The 15,508-nt window shown below is 34.7% G+C and overlaps 1 protein-coding gene across 5 annotated transcripts in view; it reads left to right on the forward strand.

The window, feature by feature from the left end:
- The window catches only part of GRIK2 (glutamate ionotropic receptor kainate type subunit 2), a 651,626-nt gene that overhangs the window by 395,804 nt on the left and 240,314 nt on the right, over positions 1 to 15,508 (forward strand). For all 5 annotated transcript variants that reach the window (XM_019831021.3, XM_019831024.3, XM_019831022.2 and 2 more), the window contains exon 9: positions 8,285 to 8,398. In XM_019831021.3, coding sequence (XP_019686580.1) covers positions 8,285 to 8,398 — 114 coding nt within the window. The remainder of the gene's footprint in view (positions 1 to 8,284; positions 8,399 to 15,508) is intronic.

Genomic DNA, 15,508 nt, shown 5'->3' on the forward strand with positions numbered 1-15,508 from the left:
CCAACTTTCCCAGGAATTGAGATTTCTTTTGCTTCTCTGTAAGAAAGCAATGCTAATGGTGATGTCGACTAGTCAGAAATGTGTTGTTTGCTTCTTAAAAAGCAAAAATGCATCCTAGGCAGGATCCAAGCCTGACGTTTTTCTTTGGAGATGTTAACCATTTAATTTGTCTAACTCTCATTTAGAATTCATTATATGCCCTATCCCACAACTGTACTGTACCGATATTTTTGGTGTGTGCCAGTATGTTTATAGTCACTATTTTGCTTGATGACTTTTAACCTTCAGAGTGGTAAAATATTTAAAATAACTATTTACAGATGATATTTGTGTTTGGAAGTCAATTGGATTATTTTATTTGAGAGCACACAATTCCTTATTTTGGCCCATCAGAGAATACCAAATATTGACTTTTTTTCTTGTTTTGGCCCATCAGAGAATACCAAATACTGACTTTGAATTAAGCATGTATAGTAAATATAATTTTTAAAGCATTGATTTGATTTTAATGTAATCTCTGAACTACATTTTTATTCTTGGAAAAATAGTCCTTAATTAATTGAACGTTACCACATTGTTATATTTGAGAATAGTTAATTAATTGATTCAAATTTTACTTAAAAAATAAAAACACCACTTGCCTCTAACTCTTTGTTAATATTTATGGTTGTCTCTGCCCTAGACAAAAATAAAAATCCTAAAGGTGAAAAATCTATGTTTAGATTAGTCATCCGTTTCTGTGGGATGATTATATATTTACTGATTTATCGTCCTCATGTGAACACTGTATTTCTCAAATGGTGAAATTCCAGCCCCTGTGGAAACTGGTGGGTAGATAGTTTTAGGAAAGTAATTGGGGTGTAACTGAGAGGTTCTTTGCATGGTCCTCATAGGCCAAAATCACTTACGTATGAAGGTAGCTCAGTTCCCAAGTAATTGTTCTTTACTATGAATTCTTCCTGGCATGCAGCAGATAGGCACTGCTGTGAAATGGTTCATGTTTATCTTTGGGACATCAGGTACCAATTCCAATTCTGTTACCATGTAGGCCAATAAAAATAGGCAACTGTTAATTATTAGTAGTACTTTTATTGGACAGTAACGTAAATAACTATCTCTACTTTTCATTAAAAAAAATCCAACATTAAAAGAGGTGAGGTAAGTAAGAGAAAAAAGTCTCTTTTTGCCTGCAACACTTAGCAAAACAACTACTGTATTGAAAACACTCTGTTTCCATTATTCTGTATCCCACCATATAGGCTTGAGAACCTGACTTCGTAAATTATCTAGAAAGTATGGGTATACTAGTTAATGGAGTTATGTACAGTCCACCAGTGTATATTTGATCAATTGAAGAGAATATTCATCTCCCAAATATGAATTAGCATTTAATATCAATACATTCCTTATGCTTTCCATTTCTTGATACCTTCAAATAGTACTATCAGGGATGTCCCTTCTTCTAAAGGAATGGTAAATATCCTTCAGGCAAAGTATACTTAATGTGTCATACGATTAGAAGCAACTGATTATTGAGAATATTTTTAAAACAAAAATTTTACAATGGAGACCCACATTGCACTAGGACTGTTTTAAACATAATGTTTAAAACATTTGCATATTCCTGATGGTGAAAGATGCTGAGAATATTCTCCTGTACCTGTTGGCGTTCTATATCTTCTTTGGGAAAAAGAGTTAAGATTTTCTGCCCATTTTTATTTGGATTGTTTGTAGGGTTTTTTGTTTGTTTTGTTTTGTTTTGCTCTTGAGTTGAAATAGTTCTTTATATATTTTGGATATGAACTCCTTATCAGATGTATAATTTCAAAATATTTTCTCTCATTCAGTTGGTTGCCTTTTCATTTTATTGATGGTTTCCTTTGCTCTGCAGCAGTTTTTTAGTCTGATATAGTCCTATTTATTAATTTTTACTTTTGTTACTTTTGCTTTTGACATCAGATTTTAAAGAATTTGCCAAGACCTATGTCAAAGATCTTACTCCTTATGTTTTCTTCTCGGAGTTTTGGGGTTTCAGGTCTTACATTCAAATCAATCCATTCTGAGTTAATTTCTATGTATGGTGTAAAATAGTGGTTTAGTTTAATTCTTTTGCATGTGGCTGTCCTGTTTTTATTGAAGAGGCTGTGCTTTCCCCATTGTGTATTCTTGGTTCCTTTGTCATAAATTAATTGACCATATATATGTGGACTTATTTCTGGACTCTCTGTTCTAGTCCATTGATCCATGTGTCTGTTTTTTTTAAGCTGGTACCAGACTGTTTTAATTACTATAGCTTTGTAATATACTTTGAATTCAGGAAATGTGATGCCTCTGCTTTTTTTTTTTTTTTTTTTTTCCTTTCTCAAGATTGCTTTGGCTATTTGGATTGTGTGTGTGTGTGTGTGTGTGTGTGTGTGTGTGTGTGTGTGTATGAGTGTGTGTATGCAAGTGGTTCCATATAAATTTTAAGGTTATTTGTTCTATTTATTTCAAAATGTCACTGGAATTGTGATAGGGATTGCATTGAATCTGTAGGTAGTTTTGGATAGTATGGCCATTTTAACAATATCAATTCTTCCAATCCATGATTATGGAACATCCTTCCATTTATTTGTGTTTTCTAGAATTTCTTTCATTAATGCCTTGTAGATTTTTTTTGGGGGGGGGTTGTGTATAGTTAATGCATAATGTTACATTCATTTCAGGTATGCAACATAATGATTCAACTTCTCTATACATTATGCTATCTATGCTTACCACAAGTATAACTACCATCTGTTACCACACAACACTATTATATTATCATTGAGTATATTCTATATGCTGTGTCTTTTATACCCTTGACTTATTTATTCCATAACTAGAAGCCTGTATCTGCCAGTCCCCTTCACCCATTTTGCCACCCCATTCCCACCCCTCATTCTCTCTGGCAACCATCACTTTGTTCTCTATGTTTATGTCTGATTCTCCTTTTGGTTCCTGTATTCATTTGTTTTGTTTTTAAGATTCCACATGTGAGTGAAATCATATGGTATTTGTCTTTCTCAGTCTGACTTATTTCACTTAGCATAATACTCTCTAGGTTCATCCATGTTGTTGCAAATGACAAGGTATCTTTTTTCATTGCTGTGTAATATGAGGTATATATGTATATATACATATATACACATATATGTGTATACGTATATGCCTCCACTTCCTTATCCTACTGTTGAACACTTAGGTTGTTTCCATATCTTGGCTATTGTAAATAATGCTGCAATAAACATAGGGGCCCATATCTTTTTGAATTAGTGTTTTCATTTTCTTGCAGTAAATACCAAGTAGTAGAATTCTTGCATCATATGGTATTTCTATTTTAAAATTTTTGAGGAACCTGCATACTGTTTTTCACAGTGGCTGACCAATTTACATTCCCCCCAACAGTGCACAAGAGTTCCAGTTTTCTCCACATCCTTGCCAACACCTGTTATTCTTATCTTTTGATTTTAGCCATTCTGACAGGTGTAAGGTGATATCTCATTGTGGCTTTGATTTGCATTTCCTTGATAATTAGTGATGTTGAGCAACTTTTCATGTGTCTGTTGGCCGTCTGTATGTCTTCTTTGGAGAAATGGCTCTTCAAGTCCTTTGCCCATTTTTTAATTGGGTTGTTGTGGGTTTTTCATTGGTTTATTTTGATTTTGGTGTTGGGTTGTGTAAATTTATTTACTTTCTATATTAACCCCTTATTGGATATAATCTTTGCAAATATCTTCTCCCATTTAATAGGTTTATTTTTTGTTTTGCTGATGATTTTCTTCACTGTGCAAAACCTTTTTATTTTGATGTAGTATCAATTGTTTTTTTTTGTTTGTTCAATTATTTATTTATCTATTTCTTTATTTCTTTATTTCTTTATTTTCATTTTGTGTTCCTTGCCTTAGGAGACATATCTAGAAAAATGTTATGTCAGCTGATGTCTAGAGAAATTGCTGCCTGTGTTCTCTTCCAGGATTTTTTATGGTTTCAGGTCTCACGTTTAGGTCTTTAATCCAATTTTAGTTTATTTTTGTGTACAGTGATAGAAAGTAGTTCAGTTTCATGCCTTTGCATGTAGCTGTCCAATTTTCCCAGCACCATTTATTAAAGAGACTGTCTTTTCTCCATTGTGTGTTCTTGCCTTCTTTGTCATAGATTAATTGACCATATAAGCATGGGTTTATTTCTGGGTTCCCCTATTGTATTCCATTGATCTATGTGTCTGTTTTTGTGTTATGTCGCATAGTTTTAAATGTACAGATATTTCACCTCCTTGGTTAAATTTATTCCTGGTTGTTTTATTCTTTTTGGTGCAAGTGTAACTGAGATTTTTAAAAATATTTCTTTCTGGTAGTTTGTTATTAGTGTATAGTAGAAACGTAACAGATTTTTGTATATTGACTTTTGTATCCTGAAACTTTACTAAACTTGTTTATTAGTTTAATAGTTTTTGGTGGAGTCTTTAGAGTTTTCTATATATAATATCATGTCATTTGCAAATAGTGAGAGTTTTACTTCTTCCTTTCCAATTCAGATAATTTTTTTTCTTGTCTAATTGCCATTAGGAGGACTTCCAGTACTGTGTTGAATAGAAGTGGCAAGAGTGGGCATCCTTGTTTTGTTCCTGATCTTAGAGGAAAGGCTTTTAGCTTTTCAGCATTTAGTACAATGTTAGCTGTAGGTTTGTCAAATATGGCCTTGATTGTAGTGAGATACATTCCCTTTGCACCACTTTGTTGAGAGTTTTTATCAATCTACTTAAAACAACTCTGTGAGGTCAAGAGTACTTAGATATTTTTATTTGATTTTGGAGCTGAAAAAAGTACTTTAAAGACTTGATTAAATAATAAAATGAAAAAATTGTGTTAAGAAAATAGATTAAAACAGAAAAAGATTGTCTTGAGTTAGCCATGTTTCTTGTGATTAAAACAAAATAAACCAAAACTCACTGGTGACAATTCCCTCAAGCAATAGAAAGTTTTGAATTAGACATTCCCCATCTACTTAAAATCTAGGAATCTTGCAATTTTTTTGATTTAAAATTTATGCCACTGAAATTTTTGAAACCTTATAATAATCTGTTCAGAAACCTTGATTTGTAAAAGGGAATACCTAATATTTATGATTATAGGAAATTATGGATTCATATACTATGAACCAGAACCCCTCCATCCAGAGACAGAATGAAACAAGACAAATATATTTAGATGAGTGGACATATGGCTAAATTATTTTTTATGCAAGTAATCATAGAGGATGATGATAAGCAAAATTGGGAATATTTGTATTAGTGATTTGGGTAGAAGGTTGAAAAACTTAACAGTTTTAAGGATGTCATTAGGCAGATGACAGTGGGAAAATGATGTTTGCCAATGCTTTGGCTGGTAGAATTGCACATCTGAAAAATCTAGCTATGTAGCCAATAGTGAAAAAAAAAAAAGGGAAAGAAAATCTAAGGGGACAAATGTGTAATAGGTATTAATTATAGACCAGGGGCAGAAAAATGCCAGTCACTGCAAAATCCGATCTGCAGATGTGTCTTATTTAGCCAATGGAGTTTGTTTGTTTATTTGTTTGTTTGTTTATTTATTTATTTATTTATTTATTTATGATGTTGAATTTGAAGCAATTTAAGCAGGTCAGCAGGCATTCTAGGTTTTACATTATCCTCTCTTTCCCCACCCAGTTCCCTAGGAAGGCCTCTATTAGCTGTAGTGATGCCTTATTGGAACCTAAAAGAATCACCTACTCTGGAAGCATGCAGCCCCAAAGCACAGCTATTAGAAGAGCAGGGTCTGGACTGTGACTGTTACGTGCTATTCTGCCTTGAAATTTTGTGAAATTTAGAAGTTGCATACCTTTGCCTGGAAGCTCTTACTACTGGCTTATGCCCTTTTTCTTCACACATGGATGTTACTGTCTGGCCCCTGAAGGCTTTACATTATTGACCCTAAATTACAATTTGACCATCTTTATGGCATCGTGGTAGTCATAGTCTAAAGTAATTTAATTGACCAGTAGATAGTATACTTTGGAGAGAATGCTGATATCAGTATTTTTTTCTTACTGTATTATTTGACTTTTTCCTATATTGACCCAGACATTGGGAACGTGTAGTTTTTAATGGTAAGAGGAAAATTAACTCAATGTAAGAAAATATGGCAAGAAAAATTTTTTTAGATATCATTAAAAAAATTATGTTGAGGGGCGCCTGGGTGGCTCAGTTGATTAACGTCCAACTTCAGCTCAGGTCATGATCTCACGGTCCGTGGTTCAAGCCCCGCGTCAGGCTCTGTGCTGACAGCTCAGAGCCTGGAGCCTGTTTCAGATTCTGTGTCTCCCTCTTTCTCTGACTCTCCCCTGTTCATGCTCTCTCTCTCTCTGTCTCAAAATAAATAAACATTTAAAAAAATTAAAAAAATTATGTTGAATCCCTTGTATAGTTAATATGTTTTTGAAAAAAAATATACTTGGGGGAATGTCTAGGTGACTCAGTTGGTTAAGTGTCCAGATCTTGATTTCAGCTCAGGACATAATCTCATAGTTCATAGGACTGAGCCCCACACTGGGATCTGTGCTGACAGTGTGGTGCCTATTTAGGATCCCCTCTCTCCCTCTCTTTGTGCCCCACCTCCCCGAAAATAAACAAATAAAATAAAATCCTTTTAAAAAAGAAAAATTATATTTGGGTTTGCACTTAAATACTTTTAGAATGGCTTACCTATTCTTCTTATGAAGGACAGAAATTAGTAATATTTCTATTTTTGTGCTTCTCCAATTAAAGGGAAAAAGACATCTTAATAGGTTACTGAGAAAGGTATGCAAATGAAAAAAGAGAGAAAAAAGTAAATGCAATGAAATATAGAAATATAAAAAAGATTATAATAATCAAGTTGAATAAGGTTGTGCTAATTAGACTATTTTTAACATATTTAGGTAGACCAGGGTAAATATTGCCTGCTAAATCAATGTCACTTTTAAAATAATTTAATTTATATACAAAGTTTTATTTTATTTTATTTATGTATTTTTAAAAGTTTATTTATTTTAGAGAGAGAGAGAGAGAGAGAGAGAGAGAGAGAGAGAGAGAACACATGAAAGCTGGGGAGGGGCACAGAGAGAGGGAGAGAGAGGATCCCAAGCAGGCTCCATACTGAAAGCAGAGCAGGGATCTATCTCAGGATGCTGTGCAATCATGACTTGAGCCAAAATCAAGAGTCAGATGCTTAACTGACTGAGCTACTCAGGTGCCTACACAGCTTTGTTTTAAAGATAAATTGATAATTGATAGTTTCCCTCTCCTTTAAATAGACATATTGGGTCATTGGTGAGAGGGATATGGAAAACAAATTTTACTGTTGATGACTTCTAAGTTTGAGAGGGTGGAGAAAAGAACTACTGAATTAAATCTTCTTCCACCTTTGTTCTTCTTCAGTGCTGACCATTGTTATATGACAGGGCAATGGTGCAGGTTTACATAAACCACCCAATCTATGCATTCAGTGGCATTCTGCACTGATACATGTCTCCTAGAGGTGTGCTGTATCATTCCATAGGTTGTGTTCAGGGGGTATAAAATTTCTGAACACTGAGAGTGTATGGCCTAAATATTAGAGAGTATCAGTTAAATTAAAGTACATATTAAATAGCATACAGATATAAGTACTGGAATGGGTTGTTCAGATGAGATTGTGCTGTAATGTCTCTTTGGAGTATTTTGAATGCTGCAAAGGTGTATTTTTAAAAGCTCCAAAGGCAATTTTGGGTAAGATTTGCTCTATTGGGGGTCATGCAAATTCCAATCAATGCCACTTCCAAGCTTGCCTTTGCCTGTTAATTTGTCCTGGATTCCCAGGTTTTGCTCCTTTAGCTTTGTCTATATAACATGGCATGTTATCTTTGTAATGAGAGGATGAGATAGATCCATTACAGTAAAAGATATGCACTATTAATGAGTTTCTAGCCAGCTATCAAGGTATCATCAAATGTGGTTTATCTTGGTGAATGAAAGTTCGAATGGAAAATTAAGCTCCCATACTGACTGTAGAAGTGCAGTGGATCATTTTGTTCTTTAATGTCACACTTCACTGGACACACTTCACAGAGCAGTGAATCATGCTTAAAACAAGCAGCCTTTACTTTAGCGACAGCAGATAATGCAGCAGAGGTGAATAATAAGTGTTAGCAGTCTTAACTTTCTCTTACAGTGCTTTCTCCCAGGTGCCTGATGGACAATTTACAAAGTACATATGCTATTTTATAGATTGGAACTTGGGATCCCGCGAGTGGCCTGAATATGACAGAAAGTCAAAAAGGAAAGCCAGCCAACATCACAGATTCCTTATCCAATCGTTCTTTGATTGTTACCACCATTTTGGTAAGTATTTGTTTTCCCATTTCTTTTTAGATAAATGTAGATAAACATGGAAGTGGATTAAAAATGGCATTATAATTTGAACAGTAAGGAACAGAATATAATGTATTTTACAGTTATTTAGCAATTACTGTATAACAGATAAGTCAAGGTTAATTTAGCCAGTTTTTATTATATTAGTCTTCAATGATGTAACTTGTATTAATGTTTGGGATGTTTATATTGATTAATAATACAACTTTATATATTACTAGAATGCAGTACATTTCTACAAAATGAGTTCCTATTGAAGAATTTTCAGTGTTAAGATTTAAAATATGTATGGACATGCAGATGTATATGGTTATGTGAGGGGCTACATGTGAACTTTGCTTCTGCTTTCACCTCCTGAAAATATCTTTTAGAGAGCCTGTAATTAATTTTTCAGGATTTTTCCTATTGTATTCCAACCTTGCTTTCAATTGTCTTCATCATGGAAAATCCATCTCCCTCATAAAATTAGGTGACAAGTGCTTTCTTAAACCAGAAAAATTTTCACCAGCAACAGAATTAATACAGATGCGCTGGATATCTTTACCCTCCTTATAATGATATATTTTAATTAGATCCTGTAGTAATATTTACCTATGCCTACTATGTCATTTGAAATGGGAATTTTAATTTTAGAATAAGCAAGGACCTCTTATATAAAATTAAGTCATTACTTTCTACCTACAGAATAAGCTTATCCATGCTAATTCTTGTGTCTTCCCAGGTAGTCGATAAGAATGTGAGGTTAATGTTCAGAACAAACAAACCACCATACACTTTTAGCATTTATATAATTTCTATATTTGATTTATGGTGGAAAGCAAGCCAGGAGGAATTGATAATCTTGTTCTTTTATTAACAACAAGGGATGTCACATCTTTAGGCATGTCAGAATAAAATAGCTTGGGTTAAAGACTCTTGATAATGAAGCAAAGGTGGTAATAAAGAAATGACACTGATGGAAGTTCATGAGTTTTTTAATCACTCCCTTGCTAAGAACCTCAGTGAATACTGGGTCTCTATCCATCATATCTAAACTTCCTAAGTTCTCTTTATATCTCCCTCTCTTTTCAAAGGTAACTCTCATGCCCACCAACTCACTGGCCTTGTCCTTCAGTTGAAATGCTCTCACAAGATGCTAATGCATCTTTTTTTCTGCCTGTATGTCCTGGATCTCATTACCTCCCGCTAGGACTATGGCAGTAACCATGAAATTATCCATTTGCTGACAGCCTTTTTCCCTTTGCAATGTACCCTACTCCCCATTGTAATGATGTGTCATTTTCCTTGCTTATAATGCTTTAGTGAATCCATATTGACCATTAAAAAGTGCCTAAAATTTTGGGGCACCTGGGTGGCTCGGTCAGTGGGGCGTCTGACTTCGGCTCAGGTCATGATCTCACAGCTTGTGAGTTTGAGCCCCACATCGGGCTCTGGGCTGGCAACTCGGAGCCTAGAGCCTGCTTTGGATTCTGTGTCTCCCTCCCTCTCTCTGACCCTTCCCCGCTCACACTCTGTCTCTCTCTCTCAAAAGTAAATAAACATTAAAAAAAATTTTTTTTAAAAAGTGCCTAAAATTTTGACCCTATGTTCAAGACGTCCTACAGTCTTGTTTTCTCCCACCTTTCCATCCTCATTTCCTATTATGCCCTTTCAGGAACCCTGTGTTTTAACTTACCTGGGGTAACCAGTTAACCTATTCCCATGATTGTGTTAGCCCTATTCTTTTGTCTGCAATATGTTGCTTGCCATTTCTGAGATTTGATAGTACTTGTCAGTACTTTATATTATTTAGGATTAATATTATACCATTCTTTACCTATTTCATGTGTGCAGTATTTCTCCAACCATCACTGAACACTTCTTTGAAGAATAGGATCTATGTCTCCTATTTTTACATCATATGTGTCTCTGAAATGCTCATAAAAATTGTTATATAGGGGACATTTGTAGTCTTCAGCAGTTGGCACTTCTTTCTGTGTTCTCCTTGATCCACAAATTCCCAGATACGTCACTTATCTTATGGCTCCAAAACTGCTCACTTCTTTACATCTCCCTGTGAGAATCCTATTCATCCTTCCAGACTCATCTCAAATGACAACCACTCCATGAAAATATCTGATCTCTCCATTAAGTTGTGTGTACGTTGTGGGGTGTGGAGGGATGTACACTTTATGTATCATAATACACTATAATGGCAATTATGCACTGTTTTTTTTAAGAAAATTTGTATATCTGTGTTTCCACTTGAGATGAACATAAAGCCCATGATCAAATTTTACAGTTTTGATATCTCAATGTCAGAAAAAAAGTGCCCTAGGCATAGCAAGCACTCAAATGTTTGTCAAATTAAATTAAGTAAACAGTATTTAATTAAATGGAAAATTAGAAGAAGTAAGCAACTTTTGAATGGTTATACTTAAATATTTTTCAACTGTGAAGGTTATTGCAAACTGCTTGTCCCAACAAAGCAGGTCGATTAAGGTGATCCATATAATTTCTCAGTCTTAATTACTCATGGTTATTTTATAAAAGTATTCAGACATTTTTCTCAAGCATAAACAATTTTGTGTCTATTGAAACAAGTGGCACTTAATCTTAGCTTTATATTGAAACCAGAAATAAAGCCTTTTAAAAAGTACTTGTACCCAGAACACATTTCATACCTTTTAAAACAGTATCTCTGAGCTTTGGACTTGGGAAATCTTCATTTTTAAAAACTTCCATAGGTAATTCTGATGTATAACAACGATTGAGAACAAACTGCTCAGATCATTACTCTGCATAACTAAGATGTAAGATCAACTATGAAACATACACTAACTTACATTAAAAAAATAGGTTTTTGGGGCACCGGGGTGGCTCAGTTGGTTAAGCATCTGACTTCCGTCCAGGTCATGATTTCACAGCTCATGGATTCAGTTCTGAGTTGGGCTCTGTGCTGAGAGCTCACAGGCCTGGATCCTGCTTCAGATTCTGTGTCTCCTTCTCTCTCTGTCCCTCCCCTGCTTGCACTCTGTCTCTCACTCTCTCTCTCTTTCAAAAATAAATAAACATTAAAAAATAGTTTATTTCTATTTTAGAGTATATCCCTCTATTGGTCTCTAAGTGATTCTGATATTTACTAAAAGGAAAGTCACTTTGTTTTTATATCACTTATTGAAAAAGTTCTTGTTCTGAATAATACTCTGATCATAAGATATCCACAACTGAGAAAATAACATGTTTGAAGAGACTAGTTACCTTATTTAGTAAGCATTATGCTTGACAGAATTTACTGATAGTTTATATTTTATAAAGTGGTATGATCATTTGATTTATGTTCGATAATTTTGTCCTTTTCTCTCTTGGAAAAATCTAAGAGGAGTTTCTGGCTGAGTTGCGCGTAATGGTATCTCCACAAAGAGAAGCTGTGGAGATACCAAAGAGAAGTTCACTTCTGTTTCTTGTTCAATATTCTTATTAAGATATGTGCCTTAAGAAAAAACAGTGAGGTATTCTAGGATTTGACACTTTCAATGTGCTAATCATAATCGCCCCATTTCTCTTGAATTTATTTTTATTTCTTTCTTTATTTAATGAATATGTACTGAATGATGATTGTGCGAAAGCTTTGTTTGCTGAGCAAAACAGATATGGTATTTGCCCTCAGGGAACTTAGAAAATGGTGAAGATTCATAGGGAAGATTACACACACACACACACACACACACACACACACACACACACACATTACCTTCTGATTAGGATATAAGAAAAAGATAAGCAGAGTAATGCCTTTTACAGGATACTTCTGAGTTATCCTTGGAGCCAGGAGTGACAGGACAAGTCAGACAGGCCTCCCTGCAGAGAAATAGACAGCAGAGATCTGAAATCTGAGAAGGAATTAGCAAGGTAGAGAAAAAGGAGTATTATTGGCAGAGGGAATAGCATATGCAAGGGCCCTAAAGCAGGAAGGATCTTGAAAAATTTGCAAAATGGAAAGAAAACCATAATGGCTGGTGCTGGTGCCTTGGTGCCTTCGTCTGCTTCTCAGCTTTATAAAATATGACACAGTCCATTACGGAAAAAACGAAAAACAAAAAACCAACAGACATTTATTGCATGCCTGCTATGTGCTAGCCCCTGTTCAAAGCACTACTCATGTATTTACTCAGTTAATAGTCATAATAACCTTTTTTGATAGCATTATTGCTACTATTTTTACAATTAAGAAAGCTAATGTCTGGATTGCCTAAATAGCCTACTCATGGACACACAGCTAAAAAGTAGAGTAGTGGGGTTTTAACCAATCTGTTTAGGCAACTTGAGCAACCAATACTATGTAATGAAAACTCCATTGGCCAACTATGGAAAAGTCTAGCAACTATAGTTTATGGCCAAAACAACATCTTGATTGAGAGAGTTTTTCCCCTAAAGCAGTACTTCTTATCCAGAAATCCTATATATGCTAGAACACTGTTTTGCTATTATGGGTGTGCCCCAAATGGCTAGACATTCCCCACCATGGAGGCCAAGATTAGATTACACTTGGTTGGGTACCTTGGCCCTCCCATTTCTCTTCTCTTTTAATGTAGCACTCAGTTTTCTTTCAGCCTCTTTAAACCATAATTTCAGATTTTCCTGGGCAATCAAAATAGTGTTGGGGTTTATCTTATTTTTTTCTCTTTAGAATTGAGATGGAGCATCTTGTTTATAAATATCTTTTACTCCCCTTGAACAATATAACCTATGCCCAATACATTGTATGGGTGCAGCATATAATTATATCATGGAATGATTCATTTTAGAAAGCCTTAAACATTTTTAAGTGTTTATTATTTTTTTGTTTAATTTTGAATGAAGACTTAGGATATCCTATAATTTGGAAATTTATGTAACTCCACCTGCAAGACTGGACCTAAAGCTTTGGTCTACTCATACCCTCTTCTTAATATACCTTATATTACCTCTCTGGCCTTTGAATTTCAAGTTCAGTTCCTATTAAAATTCCCTTGCTTCTTCTGTTTTTTGTTATTAATGGAACTAAAAATTTAACCTTAGAATCATGTTTTCATTTATGAGGAGTTTATTTCATAGCAACTGTTAAAACATAAATTCTTAATTACCAAAATGAATAACAAAAATACTCATTTAGAACAAGACATAGAGTGCTCTTAGAGAATAGCGTGTCCTATATCTTCAATTTATAATCTGATCCTTTTGTCCTCACTGCTATGGATCCACTAGCTAGGAGCAGCATCAGGTGGCTGAATATTTATTTAACTTCATTTATTTACCACTGAGTTCTTGGTTTTCAGTAGATTTTTTCAGGCCTGTGTAAAAATGTTGAGTGTTTCCCACTGTGCTACTCCTGTATAATAATTGATTTTTGTCCATCAAAAGATTACTAACACTTAAATGCCACTGTACATGTTTTTTCCCTTCATAGCTAGTAGCACTTCAACATGCAAATGACTATGAATTTGGTTACTTTAGAAAAATCACTTCTCTTAAGAAGGTTCTTTCTTCTTGGTTGCTCAATGAATTCAAAAAGTGTGTTTGCATCTGCAACTTAGTCTTACTTTTTTATTTTTTTCCCTATATAACCTCCTGGAAGGTTATATAGTTCAGTATCCAGTTTACTTGCTTAGGCTTGTAAAGCTTTATTGTTACAGCCCACAGATACAGGAGGCTTATCTGGCAGCAAGCTTCCAAGGACAATGGGAAGGTTTCACAGTACAAAAGATGAAGTGACCGAATCATCCCCTAAATGGTGCTGCGGCTTCTGCCATAACATCAACAAAAGCAGATTTCTAGGGCTTCAAGTCTGCCACTGCAATACATTTTCCCTCTGATTCTTCTCTTCCCATTGTCACAGATGGACTGTCAAGCACGTGGTTCTTCTTTATAAGTTGCTAGCATCCGGGCTTGGAAACCCAGATACTGCAGCTTCACAAAGAAAAAGGTTTTCATTCTTAGCAACCCCTACACCATTTCTAAGCAGTTTGAAACATGTATTGTGGAGATAATAAGATCAAAATAATTTGAGAAAGATATAGTAAATATACACACACAAGTACTACTTGAATGTTAACGTCTGAGATGAGAGTGCCTCATTCAAACTCAGACTCCTCTGACCCTACTCCTGCTACCTACTTGTTGAAAAGCAACCAAACCTTTTCTCACCATGTTGTTTCTTCTCTTTCAGGGTGTCTGCTGGCACTACATTTCTCTGTCTTGCTCATGCTTTAATAGCTCAACGTATTTTACTTCAAATAACTATTAATATTCTCTTAAGCCTCCAGATTAACCAGATAAACATAAAACTATTGGTGGTGGCACCATACAGAAAGAAAGCTGTTTTAATGTGAAATCAGGCATAATTTTTAAAACCCTAGGATCTTAATTTTTAAGGGTTTTGGAAGTGACCAGAACCTCCCTTTTTTAACCACGTAATTTCTCTCATACACATGTGCTTTCTTCATCCTTCTTTATTAAATCTGCTTTAAAAATGCCAACATAATAAAGATTAAGTATTTTTATTTTGTTGTGATATTGTTTTCCATCGCCAACATTATTTTCAGTATTGTGATTTTTTGAAGCTTATTTTATCATGAACAATGTATTAAGTTTGGTATGGAAGAATGAAGAGAGAAATCTGAAACTCTGGTTCAGCTAAACCACAGCAAACGACATGGAAATGCAGTATTTTTGCTCTAGCTTTCTCATTGTCAAAGATATTATCACAATAGAACCATGTAAACTTATACAATCTAAATTTCAGCTGCATCCTTGATCTGAGCGGATGTTCAGTATCAAACTTAACATGCACCAAACCTCCTCCTTCAATTCAGGCCTTACCACACCTCTTCCAAACTCTGTTCATGTTTCCAGTACTTTTCTATTCATTCAGAGCAGAGGTTTGTTTCTTAGATACCTCAGTCTCTTTAAACCCCATATTCACAATTCAGATAACAAAAAGAGAAAATAAGATGAATTATTTTAAGAGAGTTTAGCAAAAAAGTGAGTCAAGGAACATTCTGAACAAGTGAGAACGGTTTGTTTGTGGGTACTATGGAATGGGACATTTATAGAGTCTGA

This window comes from Felis catus, chromosome B2 (genome assembly GCF_018350175.1).
Source record: "Felis catus isolate Fca126 chromosome B2, F.catus_Fca126_mat1.0, whole genome shotgun sequence".
Taxonomy (NCBI): Eukaryota; Metazoa; Chordata; class Mammalia; order Carnivora; family Felidae; genus Felis; species Felis catus.